Source organism: Aptenodytes forsteri, unplaced genomic scaffold, assembly GCF_000699145.1.
Source record: "Aptenodytes forsteri isolate BGI_AS27 unplaced genomic scaffold, ASM69914v1 Scaffold336, whole genome shotgun sequence".
NCBI lineage: Eukaryota > Metazoa > Chordata > Aves > Sphenisciformes > Spheniscidae > Aptenodytes > Aptenodytes forsteri.
The window spans coordinates 825,489-844,547 of NW_008794911.1; the positions used below are offsets into that span (position 1 = coordinate 825,489).

At 41.7% G+C, this 19,059-nt stretch overlaps 1 protein-coding gene across 19 annotated transcripts in view; it reads right to left on the reverse strand.

Moving 5' to 3' along the window:
• The window catches only part of SVIL (supervillin), a 114,527-nt gene that overhangs the window by 67,691 nt on the left and 27,777 nt on the right, over window positions 1-19,059 (reverse strand). For 15 of the 19 annotated variants that reach the window (XM_009275175.2, XM_009275171.2, XM_009275165.2 and 12 more), the window contains exon 2: window positions 3,398-3,464. The exons of 2 other annotated variants lie outside the window; for them this stretch is intronic. Coding sequence is in view for 14 of the 17 variants with exons in the window: in XM_009275171.2 (XP_009273446.1) it covers window positions 3,398-3,464 (67 nt within the window). In the remaining 3 variants the exon portion in view is untranslated. Of the gene's footprint in view, window positions 1-3,397; window positions 3,465-6,436; window positions 6,526-13,417; window positions 13,488-19,059 lie in introns of those variants that run through there. 2 more of the 19 variants (XM_009275178.1, XM_009275164.2) reach the window with 2 other exon arrangements.

Sequence of the window (19,059 nt, forward strand, 5' to 3'; positions counted from 1 at the left end):
TTGTCTCAAAAGTGCTGAGGGACCCAGCTCATGACTTCTGAATACCTGGGCTTTATTTAGCAGCACCTCCAATTGCTTCCATAATGCTTGTGACAGCGCAGCACCTTAAGTTTCCATAAACATGGGACTCTGTACAGAAAAGCATTCACTCATACAGCAAAATCCTTGTTTAAATTAACTGTGCACTAACATCCACAGCTATGCCTCAGTCCCACACGAATTTCCAAGGGTAAAATCATACAGAATCACGACTGGCACTAGCCCACTGGTTCTAAAAAGAATCGCAGTATTGGATTGCTTGTGGATCCTCAAAAAACTTTTAAATACCGTAAACTAGTTAGGTTCACTCCCGCCCCTTCCTCCAAACTCCAGGGAGTCTAAATGTCTTTCGCTGGTTTCCATCCATTTGGTTCTCATGCCAGTGTTGTTGGTTACCTTACTTATTTTTCTTAACAGAGTTTTCCACATCTACTCAGCTTCCTCAAGACAAGCTCTCAGTTTCATTGATTATGTGTAAAAATACTCTCTACCTGTTCCAGTTTTAAGTCATCCTTTTTGTATATGGTGCCCAGAATTGGACAGTCTTGATTCCAGACCTGGGTCTTAGCAGTGTCTTATAAAAATGGGAATTTTAATAGAGAAAGCATTATTACATGACTCGCCAGATGAATGCTGGGATCTACCACACATTTGCCTTTTTATAACTACACTATATTGGTTGCTCAATCCCTCATGAGAAACTAATATGCCAAGGCTTTGCTTTCATCAGTTGCAAGTGACAGAAAAATTTATCAGCCACCAATGCACAACTGTGCATTTAGTATTATTACATTACATCCCTTTTCTATTACTCCTCAAGGTCATCCAGTTCTTCCTGTATGTGAGCTCCCTCCTCCTCTGTACTGAGGGTGGCTTCCAACCTTTGCTCACCAGCAGATTTCATTAAAATTCTTTTAATAACCACAGACTTCTTAAGCTTAACCCTCACTGGGCTACATGGCATCACAGGTTATCTGCTTTGTGAAAGCCCCTTCACAGTTTCCCTTATGCCCTCATTTTCCATTTCTCTCTGAACAGACTGCCAACTTCTATTTACTTGTTTATTTTTAAATTATTAACTATTTTCATATACTGACTCTTTTATCCACAATGGAGGAGTTTTTCCTCTTCAGAGGCATTTTCGCTCTCTCTTGCAAAGCTGCAGGTGGCATTGCTTACTTTAAATATTTGCACATTAGAAACACAAAATGTGTTAAACCCATCTATCAATTACATTGCTTTAACTTGCACAGAGAACTCAGAGACAAAGCACTGCTCTGAAGATGATACAGTCAAGCAAAACAATTGGGTATTTATAGATACATATATAAAATTAGTACTAAAAATGAAAGTAGGCTTATTTAGGACATGTCACAGTATTCAATAAGAACATTCATTAGGAATCTAAATTGAGTTGGAATGATGTTAAAGCAATTCCAAATAGTAAAAAAAAAAAAAATTAAAAAAAAAAAATTACAGGACACTACTCGTAAGGGTTTTAAAAAAATATGCCCATAAGAAATTCCTCATCAAGACTTCCCTTTTTCCTCAAAGGGTTCTATCCAGATGTCTCCCTGCTTTATTAGTTTCTCTACTAAAGGAGCAGTTGCAGCAACAATTCAGTTGCTTAAGCAGAGTCAGACAGTCAGACTTGGATTGCCAAGTATATTGTACCTTCAAACTCACCCACAACCCTGTTCTAGAAGTATCACAACTACATCTACTCACCTTTGCTTAATTTCTCAAGTCATGCTATAAATCTAGGTGCAGATTCTGAGCAGCAGCGCCAGGATTTTCTGCACTTAACAGCTGGGCTATGCACATTCATTATTAAAATAATTTAAGACATACTTGGGTTTCTCTAAATGAAAAAAAAAATTTAGAAGTTCGCAAGAATTCTTTCTTCTTAAAGTCCCTGTTAAATCTGGATACTGAAAGAGGAACTTCTTCTCCTTTGCTTGTCTGAAATATAGCCTGTGATCATGGTTCATGAAATGCAATCAACAGCCTGAGGTCCCACAAGTTTGTTTTGCACAGGATTTGTGTATAGTTTGGCCTCAGGTTCCCAACAAACTCATTATACTCTCCAATGTTCAGGAATTCATAGGATTCCTAGTAAAACACAGGCAATAATATTTCATAATCTCAATAGTTTTTCTTTAAAAACAATGTATAATGTGGCACTAGTAGAGTATTTGACAGTCTCAGTAGTTATACCGCTCTTGCAACTTCCAAAGTAAGTGTGGGCTGCTTCTATACATCAGGGATTGCAGGCTGAAAACTTCATCTCCTGCTGCAGCAGCAGCATACAGTTTCTAAATAGCTGTCCCACTAACCTAGTTACATGCCCAAAAGCAAGCAGAAGTTTGATCCAAATGCCACTGGTAACACTGCTCTGCCATCTGGATTAAAGCTATGGGATATACTGAGACTTTGTGACTGAAACACTTGCATGAAAATCCACTTGTATACCTGCCAGCTAGGTGCTTGGTGTTCATTTTTCTTCTCTTTCTCTACCTCCAGGAGAATTTCCTTCCTTTTACTGTTAGGTAAAAAAGTCCATTCTACAGTCACATCCTTCTCTACTACTCTCATTCCTACTTTCCCCTACCTGCTTCCATAACACAATGCGTCTTGTACACCTATTCCCTCCATCTCTCTACAGTACCTAAGAAACAACATGGCAGGGAATCAGGTGCATTCCAGAAGGTGTACGTTGACTGAAAAGATGCTTGCAAACATGAGCCTGCGTGCCTAAGGCTGGTGGATTTCTGTGCAGCTAAGCCAACAAAACAGCTGGTTGCTGGGGCAAGAGTCAGTTCCCAACTCCCTGACCTCCCCTCTGCGCCATTATGAATGAGTCCAGCAAGAACAAAGGTGGACGCCAAAAAGCAGTCAGAGTGAGGATGGGAAGAGAGAGGGAACTTGACCTGCCACCTTGCTTAACTGTGAACTATATCCCCTTACTCAGCCTTGTGGAACCGTGCCCTAAGATTACAGGCACGAGGCAGCATGGCCCTGCAAGGAAGCAGCAACGTCACCTCTCCATTCATCTCTGCAGTGTCCCCCTCCCATGTGCTGACAAAGCTCTCTGCACAGCTGTATAATTAATTCACCCACTTCAGCCACCTTCTTTTTCAGACAGATCAGTTTTCCAAGCTGGTTCACTAAATGTCTGTACTGTGTCTGTGCCATACAAGGAAAAATGGGCATTGCAGTGGCAGGAGGCTCAGTGCAGAGTGGGACTCTTCCCTTAGCATTTTCCCTGACAAAAGAATAAACGTAGATTCAAGCAATGACTGCAAGTTACAATTGTGCAACCAGTCATCTTCACTGGGCAAGAAAAACTTGACCTTACCTTAACGCTCTCTTCCTTTGGAGCAATCGTGAAGGTTTAAATTTGACTGAGTTTTCTTTGTCAAAATCTGTGAAATGAAAAAAACCACACCATAGTGAAGATGCTTTAATAAAGAGGGAACTTTTAGGAAACTAGGTTATAGTCTCCAATCATAGTCCTCTTCCACGGGAAAAGACTGTACAAAGGTCTTCCCTCTGGTCAAAGGAGCATAAACTGGCATGTCCAATATGGTGATAAACAAAAGCCTTGCAAAAATGAATACAGACAGTAAACATATCAAAAGCGTCAACATTTTGTGGAACTGCCATGTTCTAATCCCAGTATTCATGGTGTAGCACTGCAGCCTGGGGCTATCATTTAAACTCCTTGACTCAGTTTCCCAGCTTATAAAATCAGCGGTAGACATGTTTATGAAGCACTCTGCAAATGAGAAATGCTGCAAGCAGCAAAAGCCTTTTTGGCTGCAGCCTAGCAATACTATAAAAAAAAAATGCATATTCACTGCAGAAGTCAGGGATGCCCAGCTGAGGATCTGTTGCAACAACAGTATTACACCATCCATGACAGAATGTTTCTGAAGGTTGTCTACTGTTTGGAATCTCCCATTTTTTTCTGAATAGCCTTAGAACATGCTGACTTTCAGAGAGGAACACATGTTTACACTGAGAGCAAAACTCTGTCAGATGCAGCCTTATATTCAAAAAGTATGTATTACAAAGCCACTAGTTCCCAAACCTTTGTGAACCATAACAAGCAATGGGCAATCTCCCCTCTCTCTCCCTAGATTTAACTTTTTCATTTCTGCAGGCAAGAGCATCATCAGAGGGTCTAAACAATGACCAGTGGCAAGGGGGACCAGTGCTCCCAAGTACTGGCTGCCTCCATTCAACAATGAGGATGCTATTAAGAGACCTTGGAGAACTGCTAGCCAGGGAGCAGGGGAGCACCTGGTCTGTGACTGCTGTTGAAAAACACATGAAGCTACTAATAAATTACTCCCAATGGGAAAATTGCCTTCTGTCCCATCTGTATTAAGTCAACTACCCTAAGACCCTAAATTAATAAACAATTGGTCACTGACGCAATGCTCATTTTATTTTTCAAAGACAGACCTGAATATTACACAACCTGGACTTTAGAACGTTTCAAAAGCAGCAACATCCCTTTTACTCTACCTCAGAACTGAGATTTAACCATTTCAAAGAAGAATTAACTGGCAAAAATTATTTTTTGCTTATACAAAATATTTTAAAATCTAGGTAGGCTGTTTCTTATTTTTGCAGAAAGGGTTTAGTGAAACTTATAGCTGACAACATGGGTCTTAATTTAGAGAATGTATCTTTTGTCTATGCCTTTCAAAACTTTTCACCCTCCTCCTCTCTTCCATGTCTTTCTGCTACCTCTCCAGGTAAACACATTTTTTTTTTAAAAAAAAAAAGGTAAAAGAGAAAAAGACCATTTTAACAGCTTGACAAAGAGGCTTAAAATGTGCAAAAAGGCATTTTTTAGGCATCTGCTACAAGTCACTGCAGATTTCAAGCAGCTTTGCTAACAGCATTCTTCAACTTTAATATGCAACTTTTTCCTGGTTTTGTTAACATTCATGTTCTCTTTCCAAGTAAATGGAGAATAAAGCACACAGATTACACAGAAACATCTTGTCAGACCAAAACAGAGTATTATAAGAAAAACAGTACGAATGGTATATAAATCATTATATTTTACACTACAACATTAAAAAGAATAGTCCATGCCATAAGTATCCTTTAAAAAGGCCAGATTTACATTACTGTGAGAAGAGTATGCAGTAACTTAAAAAGCCCAGCTCAGTATCAGCTTAACTAATCAGAACCAGGCATATGTTAAATTTATAGCCATTCTAACGGGATATAACCCATCCTATAGTTTCTGGCACTAAACCAGCTGTCCACCATGAAAACCACAAGTAAACCACAGAGAAATTCTCCCTACCCTAGCCAAAACTGGAGAGGGGTATATGAGAAGGGACGAAAGTAGCTTTCATTGCTTCGCTGGGAGAAGGGAGGGAGAAGGGCTGCTAAGAGGGGGCACACAAGCCGGTCTGACTCTTCCTACCCATTAAACACATTTAGTAACATTCATACATACCACATCTATAACACCTCAAAAACATCTTAAAACTTTGCTGTATTTCACGGGGGCACGCGCCTCTCTTCCCTCCCCCCCCCCCCAAACACAGAAAACCCATCCAGACAATTACATTCTGTTACACTGTTTTGATATTTTATGTATTTCCTCCTGTTCAAATTAAACCCCCATGTGGGAGGATTAAAATCCAATAAAACTTACTTACTACAATATGGAAGTCTTTTAAAATTATACAAACACAGGAGAAAAAGTAAAACAACTCTGCTTCAAAATAAAATAAATATGCCCACAAGAGAAATATCAATTTAACACAGTCTTAATTCAATGGTTAATTGAAAGAAAAAAACCCCACCCTCACAGTACCTGATACACAGAAGGAAAATCTTTGCAACAGCATTTTGTTCCTTCTTTCACTGAAGAATTCTAAACATGCTCATAACCACATTCAAACAATTTTAAATATTTGTATTTAAAATTAAGAGCGTATTTACTGAAGTGTAAATCAAACTTGCTCACAAGTTTAACCATTTGTTCAGTCTAGTCCCCCTCCCTTTTAGGTACAAACTACCAGATAAAACCGCTATCCATAGTTTAATACATAGGAAATTAAAAATGCTGAATTAAAAAAAAAAAAGTAGATGCAACCTTCCAGTATTACTTAGTATATTTAAAGGCCTTAAGTCGGTGGCAAGCTAAGCTAATTAAAAGATCCATCTAATCGGATCTTTCAAAAGTGTCCTTTAGGAAATAATGAAATAGCCTAGGTGACTAACTGCATACTGATTGCTAAAGTAGCTAATGTAGCTGCAGAAGATCCAGTCAAACAGTATTTACACATGCATACATATATACGAGAGAGATTAAACACACACAAATGAACTGCATTTTCTTCTATCTACTTGGAATTCTTACCTTGCTCCTCAGAGTATTTAACATTTCCCAAATAGCTGGAGATCCAAGGATTTCTGAACATGGTTGCACAAACAAAGGATTCAGCAAAGAGAAACTACAATAGCAGCTAATTCTCAACCAGCCACAGCCCTAGGCCTGTCTTAGCAATATCGTGTAGAGATTTTTCATAGCACAGGACTGGAGCTGTCAGGCTATCGCGTCCCAGGGAGTACAGTAAATGCATAGCAATAGGCTGCAAGCTGGAGCAGCTCAAGCCAGTAATCAGATTACAAACAGAAATTAGGCACATGAATGCTAAAACAGATTGGGCAATGGTGATTGGGAGATTTATAATATTACCACTTCAAAGATCCAGCCAAATCACACATTATATTCCTGCAAAACGAATGCAGAACCCCTAAATCCTCATATTAAAAAAAAAAAAAAAGAAAAAAAAGAAAAAATCTCCAAGAAGAGGAATAATTCCTTCCTATCTCTAATCAGGATAAACTGCAATGCTTGCTTAAGAAAAACAGCATCCAGGCTGCCAAAAAAATGGACTTTGTTAATCATATCATTATGCTAAACGTTTTGCCTAACTATTTAGTTGGAATGTTTAAAACAGACAAGATTTATGGATAACATATGAGCAAAATTACTGGTGGGTGTGGGGAATTAAGAACAGACACCACAACTCCAAATATTTTAATTTGAGACAGAAGGTGTAAAATTGCACAAAAGTACTGTCTAGCTACCATATTTTTTTATTAAACAGATTTGATGGATTTTGGATTGAAGAGTCAGAACCCTTTATAGTTCATTTTGAAAGTCTGGAAGTATTTGTTCAAAATGGTGCAATAACCCTGGCTCAGTCTTCCACACTAAACTACCTGATCATCTAACACACACACACACAGAGAGAGAGAGAGCGCATTAAATATGTGAGTGAAACAGGTCCATGCACTTAACTCCATCCAACCAAAGGCAGTAAGTGCCTACTAGCTTCCCTCCAACAGGCTTCTTCCCTTCAAAAAGATTTCAACTACTATCAGTAGAAAACTCACCACAAGGCTGGGGTAGCCTAGAAACACAAGACTGAAGTTCTTGACTTTTCTTACCTGTTTTTATGATACCTGGTACAACAGGACCCCGATCCATGCTGGGAACCTCTATGTACAGGCAAAATATAAGCAATGATGCTGTGAAAGACTGCTTAACCACAAATGAAAAATATAATCTATCAAAAACCTACTAATTTCTGTTGGGTCACCATGAAGTTGTGTTTAGCCTGTCCAGGTCATAAAAACACTGCTTTTCATGCTAGCAAGTTCTTAGAATGGATAGAAGAATATGCGCTCCATCTTGTCTAATACCCCTGCTATTTGTATTCATTTATTTATTTTTAAACATGAATAATGTTGTAGTCACCTTAACCGAAGCACCTTTTATTAGCTGATCTTTCAACAGTACAGAGCACCCTGGAACAAGAGACCCAACATATGGAACATGGCATTGAAGCCTGACTCACCAAGTAATATCCTCTGTTCAGAAATATTTGATGGTATGTACCACATTTTTTTCTTTGCCTGCAACCTTACTGGCTCTCGCGTTTAATTCTAACCACTTCACAGCACTACCCACAGAACACAAACCTAACACTGCTGTGCTCTCTTGACCAGCTGCGAAGGCCTACATGTACTCGAGCCTAGTAAATACAAAAGCAGTAACAAAAAATGCAATCTGTCGACACTGGTCCAAACTTGCCATTAACCTGAAAATCCACTTTACAGCCTAGACATAAGTGCAGGTGTGCTTATAACACAAAAACGAGACAGTGCAGAAATAACAAAGCAACTGCTGGCAACAGCTAACGGGGACATTCTGGACCAGTATCTATGTGGGTATATCAATAAAAAAGACACCCAGTTCTGAAAAGGTCCCTTCTTTCCAAACTCTGCTTGTGTGAAGGCTGCTTACTTGATCTTGTGAATAGAGGTATTATTACCTGGAGCATTTTTAAGCACCTGTAACTCATCTGGTACACAGTAAGGGAACTGTTTCTCATAAAGTGCAGATAAATAACAGTCATTTGATAAATCTCGTGGCTGCAGTCTTTAGCAAGGTTGAAGGAGAAGTTAGTCGTGACAGCTGAGCTGATGCAGTAGCTCACAGCTGCCAAAAAAGACAGTCTTACCTGTTTCTCTCTGCGGGACCTCTGCTAGGTCCTGCTCCCCTAGCGACCCAGTCAGATGACTAAACTGGTAGTAAACATTCCGTTTTATTTTTGCTGGGTATACTTTTCAGGAGGTGCCAGAACAAAGAAAAAGGCACAGGATCTTATGATCAGGAAAGGGATCAACCCTTCTGGCTAACAAAGGAGGTGAACTCAGCTCGATTGTCATCCCCGTGTCTGGTGATGTCCCGTATGACAGAGAAGGAGAGGTGTGTTTGTATTTGTGGAGGGAGGGGACAGGCTCCCACATTCCTCTGCTGTACATCACCTCCAAAATTTTGTCCTCAGCATCCTTCTGCTGAACAAGATGTAGAAGGTAAAGTACACAGAAAAACTCTAGAGTGCCTTTCACAAATGTGTATATTTTAAATGGGGTCTTGCTCATGCTGTTCAAATTCTACTCACAGAACACAGTAAGAAGCTGCCTTCTCCAATAGCTCTGGCTACCACCTGGGAAGGAATACTTGTGACAGGTTTTGGTGCAAGTAGGACTCCTTTCCCTGTTATTTATGGCTAGCAGGTCATGAATACAGGGGCCATTTCATGGGACCAAAGAGAATTATTATAGAGGAAAGTAAAATATCCAATAAAAGGAACATCTGTATCAAGGTCTGCACAAAAAAAGCCACCCATAGTCTAGAGTTTGGCTTCAAGCTCTCTTCATGTTAGGTTGGAATGTGATCACCAGTCATTGCTCTGTGCATGGTATCTATGAATTCATGTCACTGCTGTTAATACTGAAACTGTGCTACTGTGCAGAATCTATGACCCCAGAGTTTGTTCAGCTTCACTTCAAGACGAGGGGTATGTGCCAACACTGCTTCCAATATTAAAACTCTTAACGCCAAGAGATGCTGGAGCCTTAGGGTATTACACCAATGCTATGCACTTCACACAGATCATTGGGAAGATAAAACTATAGGTAACTGACAATTTCCCTCCCTCCTTTCCATCAAAAAGGGATCACCTATTGCAAGACAGGTCTCTGTACTGTCCCTTAACCAGCTTTGGCAGTGGAGAAGACACCTTGGTAAAAACAGTAAGTCAGCAGGGTCAAGCAATGGTATAAAGAAAAGAAATCTTAGATTTAGCTTTTTGCTGCTTGTTTGGAAACAGTAGGTTTAAGAGCAAGTCTTTCCCAGAAGAAAAGAAATCCATCTCCAAACACTTGATGAGGGAAGGAGGAAGAGTATTTTGTCCTTCAAAGAGATCCAGTCTCCAGGACACAGAGGTATGTTCAGCCAAACTATGTCATCAAGGCTGTGTTACAAATCGGTAGTAATGTTCTTGTCCTCCTCTGCCATCATTAATTCTTGAGCATTAGCAGCCTCCAACATAAACAAACAAAGAGAGAACAACAGTTCAGCCATTAGGAAGGGGGGCAGCCCAGCTGGAAGTTACGTTTGCAGTCATCTGGGCAAAGAGCTAGAGGTTAAGCATGCATACATTTCAAATCTGAGACTGCTCATGGAAGACCAGCTGGCAGCTAAATGTTGTTCTGAAGCTTCCCACAGGAAGAGATGGAAAATATCTTCCTTTTGTCTGGCAAAACTAATCACTGTAATCAAAGCTGGAGTTAAAACGGCTTGCAAAACTGTTCCCAACTTACAGGGCTGCCAACCCCAAAGCACTGAAGAGTTGTGAATTAGGTCCCACCAAGATCAAGTCTTTTTTCTTTCTGAATTTTGATCATTTACGAATTATATTTAGAAGTGTTCCTCTGTGATAAGGAAAACCAGATACTTTATTGTGACTTGCAGTTATCATAAAAACAAAAATCAAAGAAGCCCATGACAGCTGTTTGAAGAAAGCCTAAAAATAATAATAATAAAAAAATAAAATCAAGAATGCAGAGGAAAGAAAAACCCACAGTGACTGAAAAGAAACTTGCAGCAAATATGCTAGTTAGGTAAACAGGAGTCTGACCAGCACGGAAAATGGAGATGATCTGTATAAACAAGATGATGAAATCATATTTTCATCCACACTTCATGGGTAGAGGTCTAAAGGAGCTCATGAATTTTATTCCACTGCTCTTTTTCTGGACAATGAGAGTGCCCTTGGAATAGCAAGTCAAAGTGAGGTGTGCCAAGATCTGAGATGCTGTGGATGATCGCAGGAACAAAGGTCAGAAGAGAGGGCTAAACCAGACCACTCTCTTCCATCACTCCATCTGACCTCCCCACCCAGGCTCCAGGCTACTTGCCCACCCCAAGCTACCCTGTCAGTTTTTGGCATGTAGGCACATGTTTCCAAAGGTAAGTGGCAAGGCACTAGAAGAGCCTCCCTTTTCTTATTTCCCCTTCCTCCCACTCTCCAGCAATTTCTGTTCAAGAAATAATTTAGCCCAAAGCTAAAGGACAGGTCAAAAAATCTAACAGAAGATTACTTCAGTAGCACAATCACTTAACAGAAAGTTATTGTCACAGGTCATGTTCAAGCATCCTAGCCTGCAAACACAGTATTGTATTCTGGGTTGGCAATGCCAGTCAGTTTTCTCTTCTCAATCCAAACCCCATGTACGTGGGCAAGTGATATTCTCATTTCCTAAATAGAGACCATTTGTACAGACTTTCAAACTAGAATAAAGTTTCCTGACATGGTATCATCCCTCCAGCAGGAAGCAAGTTTAATCCTTTTCACTTTGCTTTTTCCCCCCCTACTTCCACTGTGCAACAGTTTTTGAATAATGATCCCAGCTAGAAGATTTCTGCTTTTTGGCTAGTGATTATGTTTTGGACAAGTCTTCAGATGAATTTCAGCACTGTGTCGCCTATGTGGTGTACTTTAAAACATGTGCAAAGGTCATGAGCAAAAAGAAAAACTGATTAGTGTCATAAAGAGGACTAAATTTTTTAGGACAAGATGACAGATGTGTTAAAAGAATATGCATGGTCTTTTTGTACTGAGTATTTACTCATGTGCTCCGGGAAAAGGGAGAACAACAGGTATTTTTCCACGCATACTCTAAAAAAACCTTTCAGTCTCTAGATTACTATTTCAGATTTGAAGAAATCTCAAGTCATTAATTTTAGCACTCAAAAATCTCCTAAGAGGAGATTTTGGTACCTTTCAATCTTGCAACACATTTTCAGAATAAGAAACACAAAGGTAATGTCCCCTGACATTCCTACATCTCATACCATTGTTCATAAAACCGTATGGCAAGACTGTAGCATAATTAAAGATCTTCAAGGTTTTCCTCTTTAAGAGTAGGATCAGTCTAGACTAGCTCCTTAAAGGAAGTTCAAAGGCCACACACCCCTCTCACATGTGGTAATCAGATATACCACTGAGGCACATTACCCGAGTTGAGTTAGACCTGTTTGTCTGTGGGCCTGAAACGGTAACAGAAGATGTCAGGCGTGCACAGGGCCAGGGTTAGGCATGGACTGAAGAAATGGCTGGAAATGAGGGATAAGGCAGGAACTTCTGTCCCAGCAGTACATAGCATTTAAATGATTAAACAGCCCAAGGACTTTGAGGAGACATGGGGTTTTACCTAACAAAACAGTATCTGAGAGCATTTCACACCATGGCTCACTATAAAGCAGCTGCAGTTCAGATTGTGAAGGCACAGGGTTAACCACGACTCTGTGGACATCCTTCACTTGAAGTCATGACACAAGCAGCAGCTTCTTTACTACTGCAGTGAATGAGAGCTTTGCCACTGCAATGACTGAGGGCTTAAACTGCTGTTGGGAGAGACTGTCTGCAGAACTCCTGTCCTCCAAACAAGTGGCCAGAGTTTCTAGGACAGATTTCCCCATCTTCTGACACTTCTAGTCTCTTCAGTCTCTAGAAAACTTTCTGCCAGAGTGCAATACAACCAGGACAAGGCTGTCTCCTTGCCTGGAGTGGCAAGTGGCCTCGTGCAGTTCAGCGACACGAAAAGCACAGCCACGCTACTGAGTTTTCTCCCGGTTGCTCTTGAACACCTCTGCACTGTTATCTCTGCATGTGTGTAAAAGCCCAATAAGGGAGCAGAGAGAGGCACGCATACCACAAGGGAGAATTTATAACAAAGTTCTTTGGCTCTTCGCAATAGTCATCTGAGGAAAACATCAATTTTGTTTACCACTGTGATGTGACATTTCACAGGCCACATCATATCCCTGCATACTTACTCTGAAATACAACTGTCATTTTCAAGCCTCAGGCAGACAGCAAGCTTACAGACAACAAATCCATGACCCCAGCTCCTATCCTGTTTATAGCATGTTGCAATGCTTTCTCAGAAAATTAAATATTTAGTAAAGAAATAAAGAAAAAGCATATGCTTTATTCAAGAGCTGACAGTCAAGGTAGGACACCTCAACTACAAGTACTGTCACTATGAAAAAGCACGTGTACCAGGCTTAATTTGCATCCAGCATGGCTAAGCAAAAATTCATGAGGAAAGAAAATCTGGTTAGCACAGCAATGCTGCAGTTCTGGAGCCTGTTCTCTAGAGAGCAGGTTTAAATTCATGGCAGCCATGGCCTTGTCTCTTTACTGCCCTCATACACTCCCAAGGCCCCTGCAAAAATCAAACACATGCCCGGTGCTCAGGAGGGTACCAGTCACTAATAGCAAGTTAATCACAAGTCAGATCTGAAGAGCTTTCCCAGAGCTGCCCAGAAAGGTTACACAGCACCTTGCCTGTACTGTACTTGTCTAAATCTATGGGTATTTTACTAAAGGAAAAACACACAGACTTTTTTTTGTTTTTTTAAAAAAGCTTCTTCCATGACTGAAAGTCAGTTTATATGAGGTGGGTATGAAGCAACCTAGTCGAGTCCTGGTCTGCACACAGCCAGCGGGTGCCAATATTCCCCTTCTCCTGGGAGCAGGATCATTGCTTTAGCCAGCAACAAACAGTCTTCCAATAAAGGGCATAAAACTGCATAAGAAAAGAGAAGAAACAAGTTCTGAAGTCATAAAAAAAAAAAATTTCATTCCTCTTAGTTCAGGTGTCTCTGAAAGCAGGCAGCACAAGGAATGAAAACACACTTCTTAGCAAAGGCCACCACAAAGCATTCCAGTGTATGGAATGACAGCGTGAACTGGCGTCTTAAGGTTATAACCAAGCACATGAAAAATATGTCAGGAAAGAGAACTACAGTTATTAACATTTACACAAAAGGATTTTATTTTTTTTAAAGCCATCTCTAGCATAATTCTTGATATTTGCCAAGCAGAGTTCAGTCTCTGACAGCTGTGCTCAGACAGCAGCAGCTCCCTGGCAGCACGCTGTCAGCGCCGCGGTACTGGGTCGTATCTCCCGGGGTCTGGGCTGGATCCGTTCTGGGCTGCGCACTCTCCACCGCCATCCAGCATGTTCCGTCCCCAGACACCACCGCCGCAGCTTGCCTAATAAGGCCACGTGCAAGTTGACTGGCTGGCTTATAGGTCACCCAGTGTTTACCTTGCAAGCTGGCAGCACAACAGCAGCTGGAGCCTACCTACCCCTTCGGCAGGCAGAGGGGGCTCAGCCAGCCCTCCTCAACAGCTGTGGCACTGCTCTGCCATCCCTGCGCTTGCAGAGCCACGGGAATCTCGGCAGATCAGCGCTGGTCAGGGGCTCTCGCTGCTCCTACACAAGAGGTTAAGCTCAGCCGACAGCCCACAGCTGAGGGAGACATACTTCAGTTTTACCACAGGCAGCGTGAAACTGCAGCGAGTTCAGGTACAGTTTTCACCAGAGCACATTTTAGGACCACTAAAAGATAATCAGGTTTCTCGCTGCATGAATTTCTTGAAAGTAGGCCAGCAGTGCAGGCATCAACAGCCACCTTCACAGCTCCAAGACAGCAGACAGGTACTTGTCAAACACCAGAACCAAGTGAACTAGATGAAAGCAAGATACAGATACTCATTTGAACACTACTATTTAATTATTGAACACTCTTGATCAATTATGGTGAGATTCACTGCAATTCAGACAGATGACTTCAAAAGTAATGATTTACTCTCCCCAAAATAGCTATCTGGCAAAAAAACCCTGCTTCTGCTGCTTGCTGCCTCTCTTGTGATTCAGACAAGAATTTGAAGTTTTTCATATATATAAATATATATATATATATAAAATATAAAGTTTTTCCTTTATACCTGTCCCAAGGTAATTTCAAGATGCTAGATTTGGACACCATCCTATCGTCTTTCCCAGCACAGAGTCTGCGAGGAAAGCCACGAGACCAGTCTGTGGTTAGAGTCGGCAGACAGAGGAGAGCAGCACAGGTCACCTCCTCCGGCAGTGCTGCTGTGAGCCCCCTCCAAGGGGCCATTCAGAGTGGCTTTCTCCCTGCAGGTCGATACGGACAGTGCATTTCTGTCCTTCATTCCCCTCATGTCTGGCACTGAACAGTAAAATACCAGGACAGTTCAGATGTTATTTCTACCCTGATATTTCTAAAATCGGCATCCAATCTTCTAAGCATTTTGCTGCCTGCCTTGAATGGAGCATCCCCAGCAAGCGTGCTGCTGGAGGGTTGGCAGAGACTGTGCCCAGTCAGCAGGGACGGGCACAGAGAGCACAGGTCTACAGGAGGGCACTGGAGAACAAACTGAGGATCCTGCCCATTGCCCTGGAAACTTTTAGTTCTTGCATTTTGTAAACCCCGTGTCACAGCTCCTTAGTATTAGAAAAACGGCACCACCCTGTAAGGCTTAAATACCTACCTAGCACTACCAGATGAAACGATACATTTACCAAATGATTCTCACAGCTAGAAAAATCTCTAACGCAAGGGAGTAAAACTAAACCATGATTATCACCCCACTGAAAGAAACCAAACTGTCACAGTTATGTCCTGTTCCTGCAATGAACCCGGGGTTCACACTATTATAATTAAAAGCGATAGCATATATGGCCAACTCACTCTTTAAATAGCGCATGTTAAAAAATGCAGCTGGGAATCATGCTGACAGTCTGTAAGCTTAGCCTTTATCATTTCAGGCTAAAGCTGTGCCCAGATGCACACACAGATCTTGGCTCAGAACTGCTGATTTTCTGCTAAAAGTCTATTCTCACCCAATATATGCTTCACTAATGCAAAGAAATGGGGCACAAACATTCAAAAAAGGGCCAGTCAGGCACGATTACACATAAGTAGTCCTAAAATAAGCTAACTCACTTTGTGTCCAATTTGCTTAGATCAGCAGCACAGTATGCTCTTATGACTACCTAATATCAATAATGAATGCTATAGGAAACTAAACAACACACTAGGAATAAGACAGACTGGTGCGTGTGCATTAGACCTGTTAACAGAGTTTTAGGAAGAAGTCAGGATAGCCCTGAACTATGGAAGTCAGTCACACTTCACAGACATCCAGGCTGGGAAGAGAGAAAACCTATCGGGTTTGCACTACTTGCTAGAGGAAATGGGTTCACCCATTCGTTTCTAGTCTCTCAGAACACATACTGACAAATTCAAAGTACCAGGGGAACACCATCTCTCCTTTTGGTTAAAAAGGAGAATCTCAATAAACTCAGGCACATCCAGGAAAAACACTGTGACACCCTCACAGGTAACTGCTTATTTGACACTAGTTAACTTAGGACTGTTTGGGTAACTGCATGCTAGCAAATGCTTTCAAATGCTTTTACACTTTTGCAGTTTGAATTTTAAGTGGGAGGTAAAGTAACAGCTGACTTTTCTCCATTCTAACACTCCCATTTTCCATCTTTGCTCACAGACATTAAGAATTCCAAAAGTCAGGCTTCAGGAAGGAATTTTTGGGACAGTTTAGAAATACAGCAGTATCTCCTCCACTGTGCTAAAGGTGGGAAAAAAAATAAAAAAGAATTAACATTTTTTAATCTGTATTCTAAATATCTTAAATGCAAAAGGACACCTAAATGGTAGAGAAGGCACCCTCACAAAGAAGCATGGCTTTTTTGTTGCTCAGGACAAAGCACAGTTATCATACTCGGTTATACCTGACTGGTGCAGAGCTAGAGAGTAAAGTTCTCACTGAATTCTTCAAGAACAGGGTAGAACAGTAATTTCAGCAAAATCTATGCGTATCCTAGGTGACGCTGAAAGAACAGAGTAATGGCTCACATAAGACCTCTACTTTAAATCAAGGCTGAAGAATTTTTTCCGCACACACTCCCCCAAACAGGCCACTTCCTCCAGTGACCTTACAAGAGTCAACTGCCACCCCAGTCCTCAGTCACACGAGAGGAGACACATCTACCACGTAATCAACAATTATGTGCTGCAGGCACACATTCACTGGGAAGACAGATGGGGTTTCAGTGCGGTAACGGGGAGGTGTTCTTCCCCTGGTGTACAGATGGTCAGTTCAAGCTCAAAAGCAAAACATTGTGACTTTGTTCAAATGAAATGTAGTGAGCAGAGAAAACAGCCTACAAATGAAAGAACAAGAGCAGTTGCTTGAGGAGCCGAGAGGTTTGTTATAGTCCAGCCTCCCTGAACCACCTCTGGAACATACAGAGGACAGCCCCCAAGGCTGGTGAAACTTTGATGCCTATGTGATGGCTGGGAAGGAGCGCTCTGCCACACCACAGCTTTTACTGCCACATGGGAGGAGCTCAGCTGTACTTGCCCCAAAGTTCGGGCATCTTCCTGAGACTATAACTGCCATTCCCAGCTCTACTCCTTTTAGTCTCCTAGCTCTCATCCTTGCCAATCCCTCCCCTCTGATTTTATTTCTGCTGCCTTCTGCATACCTCCACCTTCCTCCTGCACTCCATCCTATGGGTAATCCCACCGCACCTGTATTCTTCAGCATTTCCAAATCTACTTCCACTTCTCCCCTGGCTCTTCTCCAGCTCCCACTGCAGACTCTCCCATTAGAGACTCAGTCCCACCCCAGCGGCTCTCTCTACCCACTCCACTCCACCCCCTCCCCAAACCAGGCCACCTTCTTGAGCAGGGTTTTGTCTTCCTTCTCCAGGAGGTTTCAGTAAAGGGCTGTCCAATCTAGCAGACTTGATACTTACTCTCCCCTTTACTAGGAGAGATCTGCACACAGGAAACTAAGGATGTGCATTTGTGAGAGCTGAACCAATGTGGAGCACGCAAAGCTTAACTTCAGCAGCACACTATGGCGCAGGCCAACAACCAGAAGGTGATAGTGTAAGCATGCTGATAGTCTTGGACACTTTTCTTTTGCAGGTAGATTCCCTTCATCAGTCAACTTGTTTGTCCCATGGATAGCATCAAAGGAATGCTGTACTGTTTGAAGAGAGGCACTGAGCGCATGTAATGGAAAAAGCAGAGACATCCCTTGAAAGAGAGAAGAGAAGCAGCTTGAACAAATTACAGTTGGAAAGAATGAAGGACTCCCTAAATGTCTTGATGTCATTGGTTATTATAGTAATACACTAACAACCAGTTACAGAAAGGGTGCTGGACTAGGTCCTTGCAAGGCAGGCCTTACAACCCAAGTTTTGAAAATATACCTACAGTAGTATTTGTCTAAAAGTGAGGCAAAACCACTGCTGAGGAATAGTGCATTATCATCAAAATCACATCGAAATGCTTCTTCGCCAGCAGGACATAGTGGGACACAGCCCCGTGCCAGGTGATGCTACAAAACCCTCAGTCACTAGGGGCCCGTCACATGTGAGCGCAGTCTAGTGCTGAGCTAAATGTTCAGCTAGCTCAGATAAGGCAGCAACAACGTGTTCAGTGACTGCAGGAAGACAGAGCTCAGTATGGGAAACGGGGCAAGTTCTGCAGCAAGACTTCTCTTCACCACCCACACCACACTCTCTCCAAATCAAGGACCTTGCAGTTCTCAGGAGCAATGAGATGTTGCAAGCCTTGGGGAATTTTGGGGTGCATGGACCCTGAGAAGCTTCATTGTTAAAATGCCCCATCATCCTCACAGGCCCCACAGCCACAACTAAGGCTGGACCCACAGTTTGTGATCCAAGCAATAAACTGCAGTGGTACATGAGCTTCAGCACCTTATCAGAGCATGTACAGGACAGGTACACAAGAAATTCACTGAATGCACCAAGTTTATTGTCAGCACAGTGCCCTGCTCACAGAGTCTGCAGAAAGGTATTCTTATGGCATGAAAATAGTCCTTCTTCCTACAGCAGGGAGCTTCAGGGAGCCATTTGGGAACTTTATTTTGGCACACCAGCACTACTAGCACATTTACTATTAAGTTATGTATCAACACTCCAAACAAAGGATTCTGAAGTCCAAGCAAGACGCTTGTTTTCCCCACTGCCTTTCTACACCTGGCCTGATTTTTACAAGTGCTAATGGAAAAACTGAATTAAATAAAGCAGTAGAAGAGCTAGGTAATCCAGCAGCTTCTCTAAATGATTTAACAATTTGTATTGCACTTCAGCATACACATATCTTGCTTTGACTAAAAAATCAAGTTCTTAAATAGTCAAGTAAACAGAAAAAAGCTCAGTCAAGGCTACAATTCAAGACAT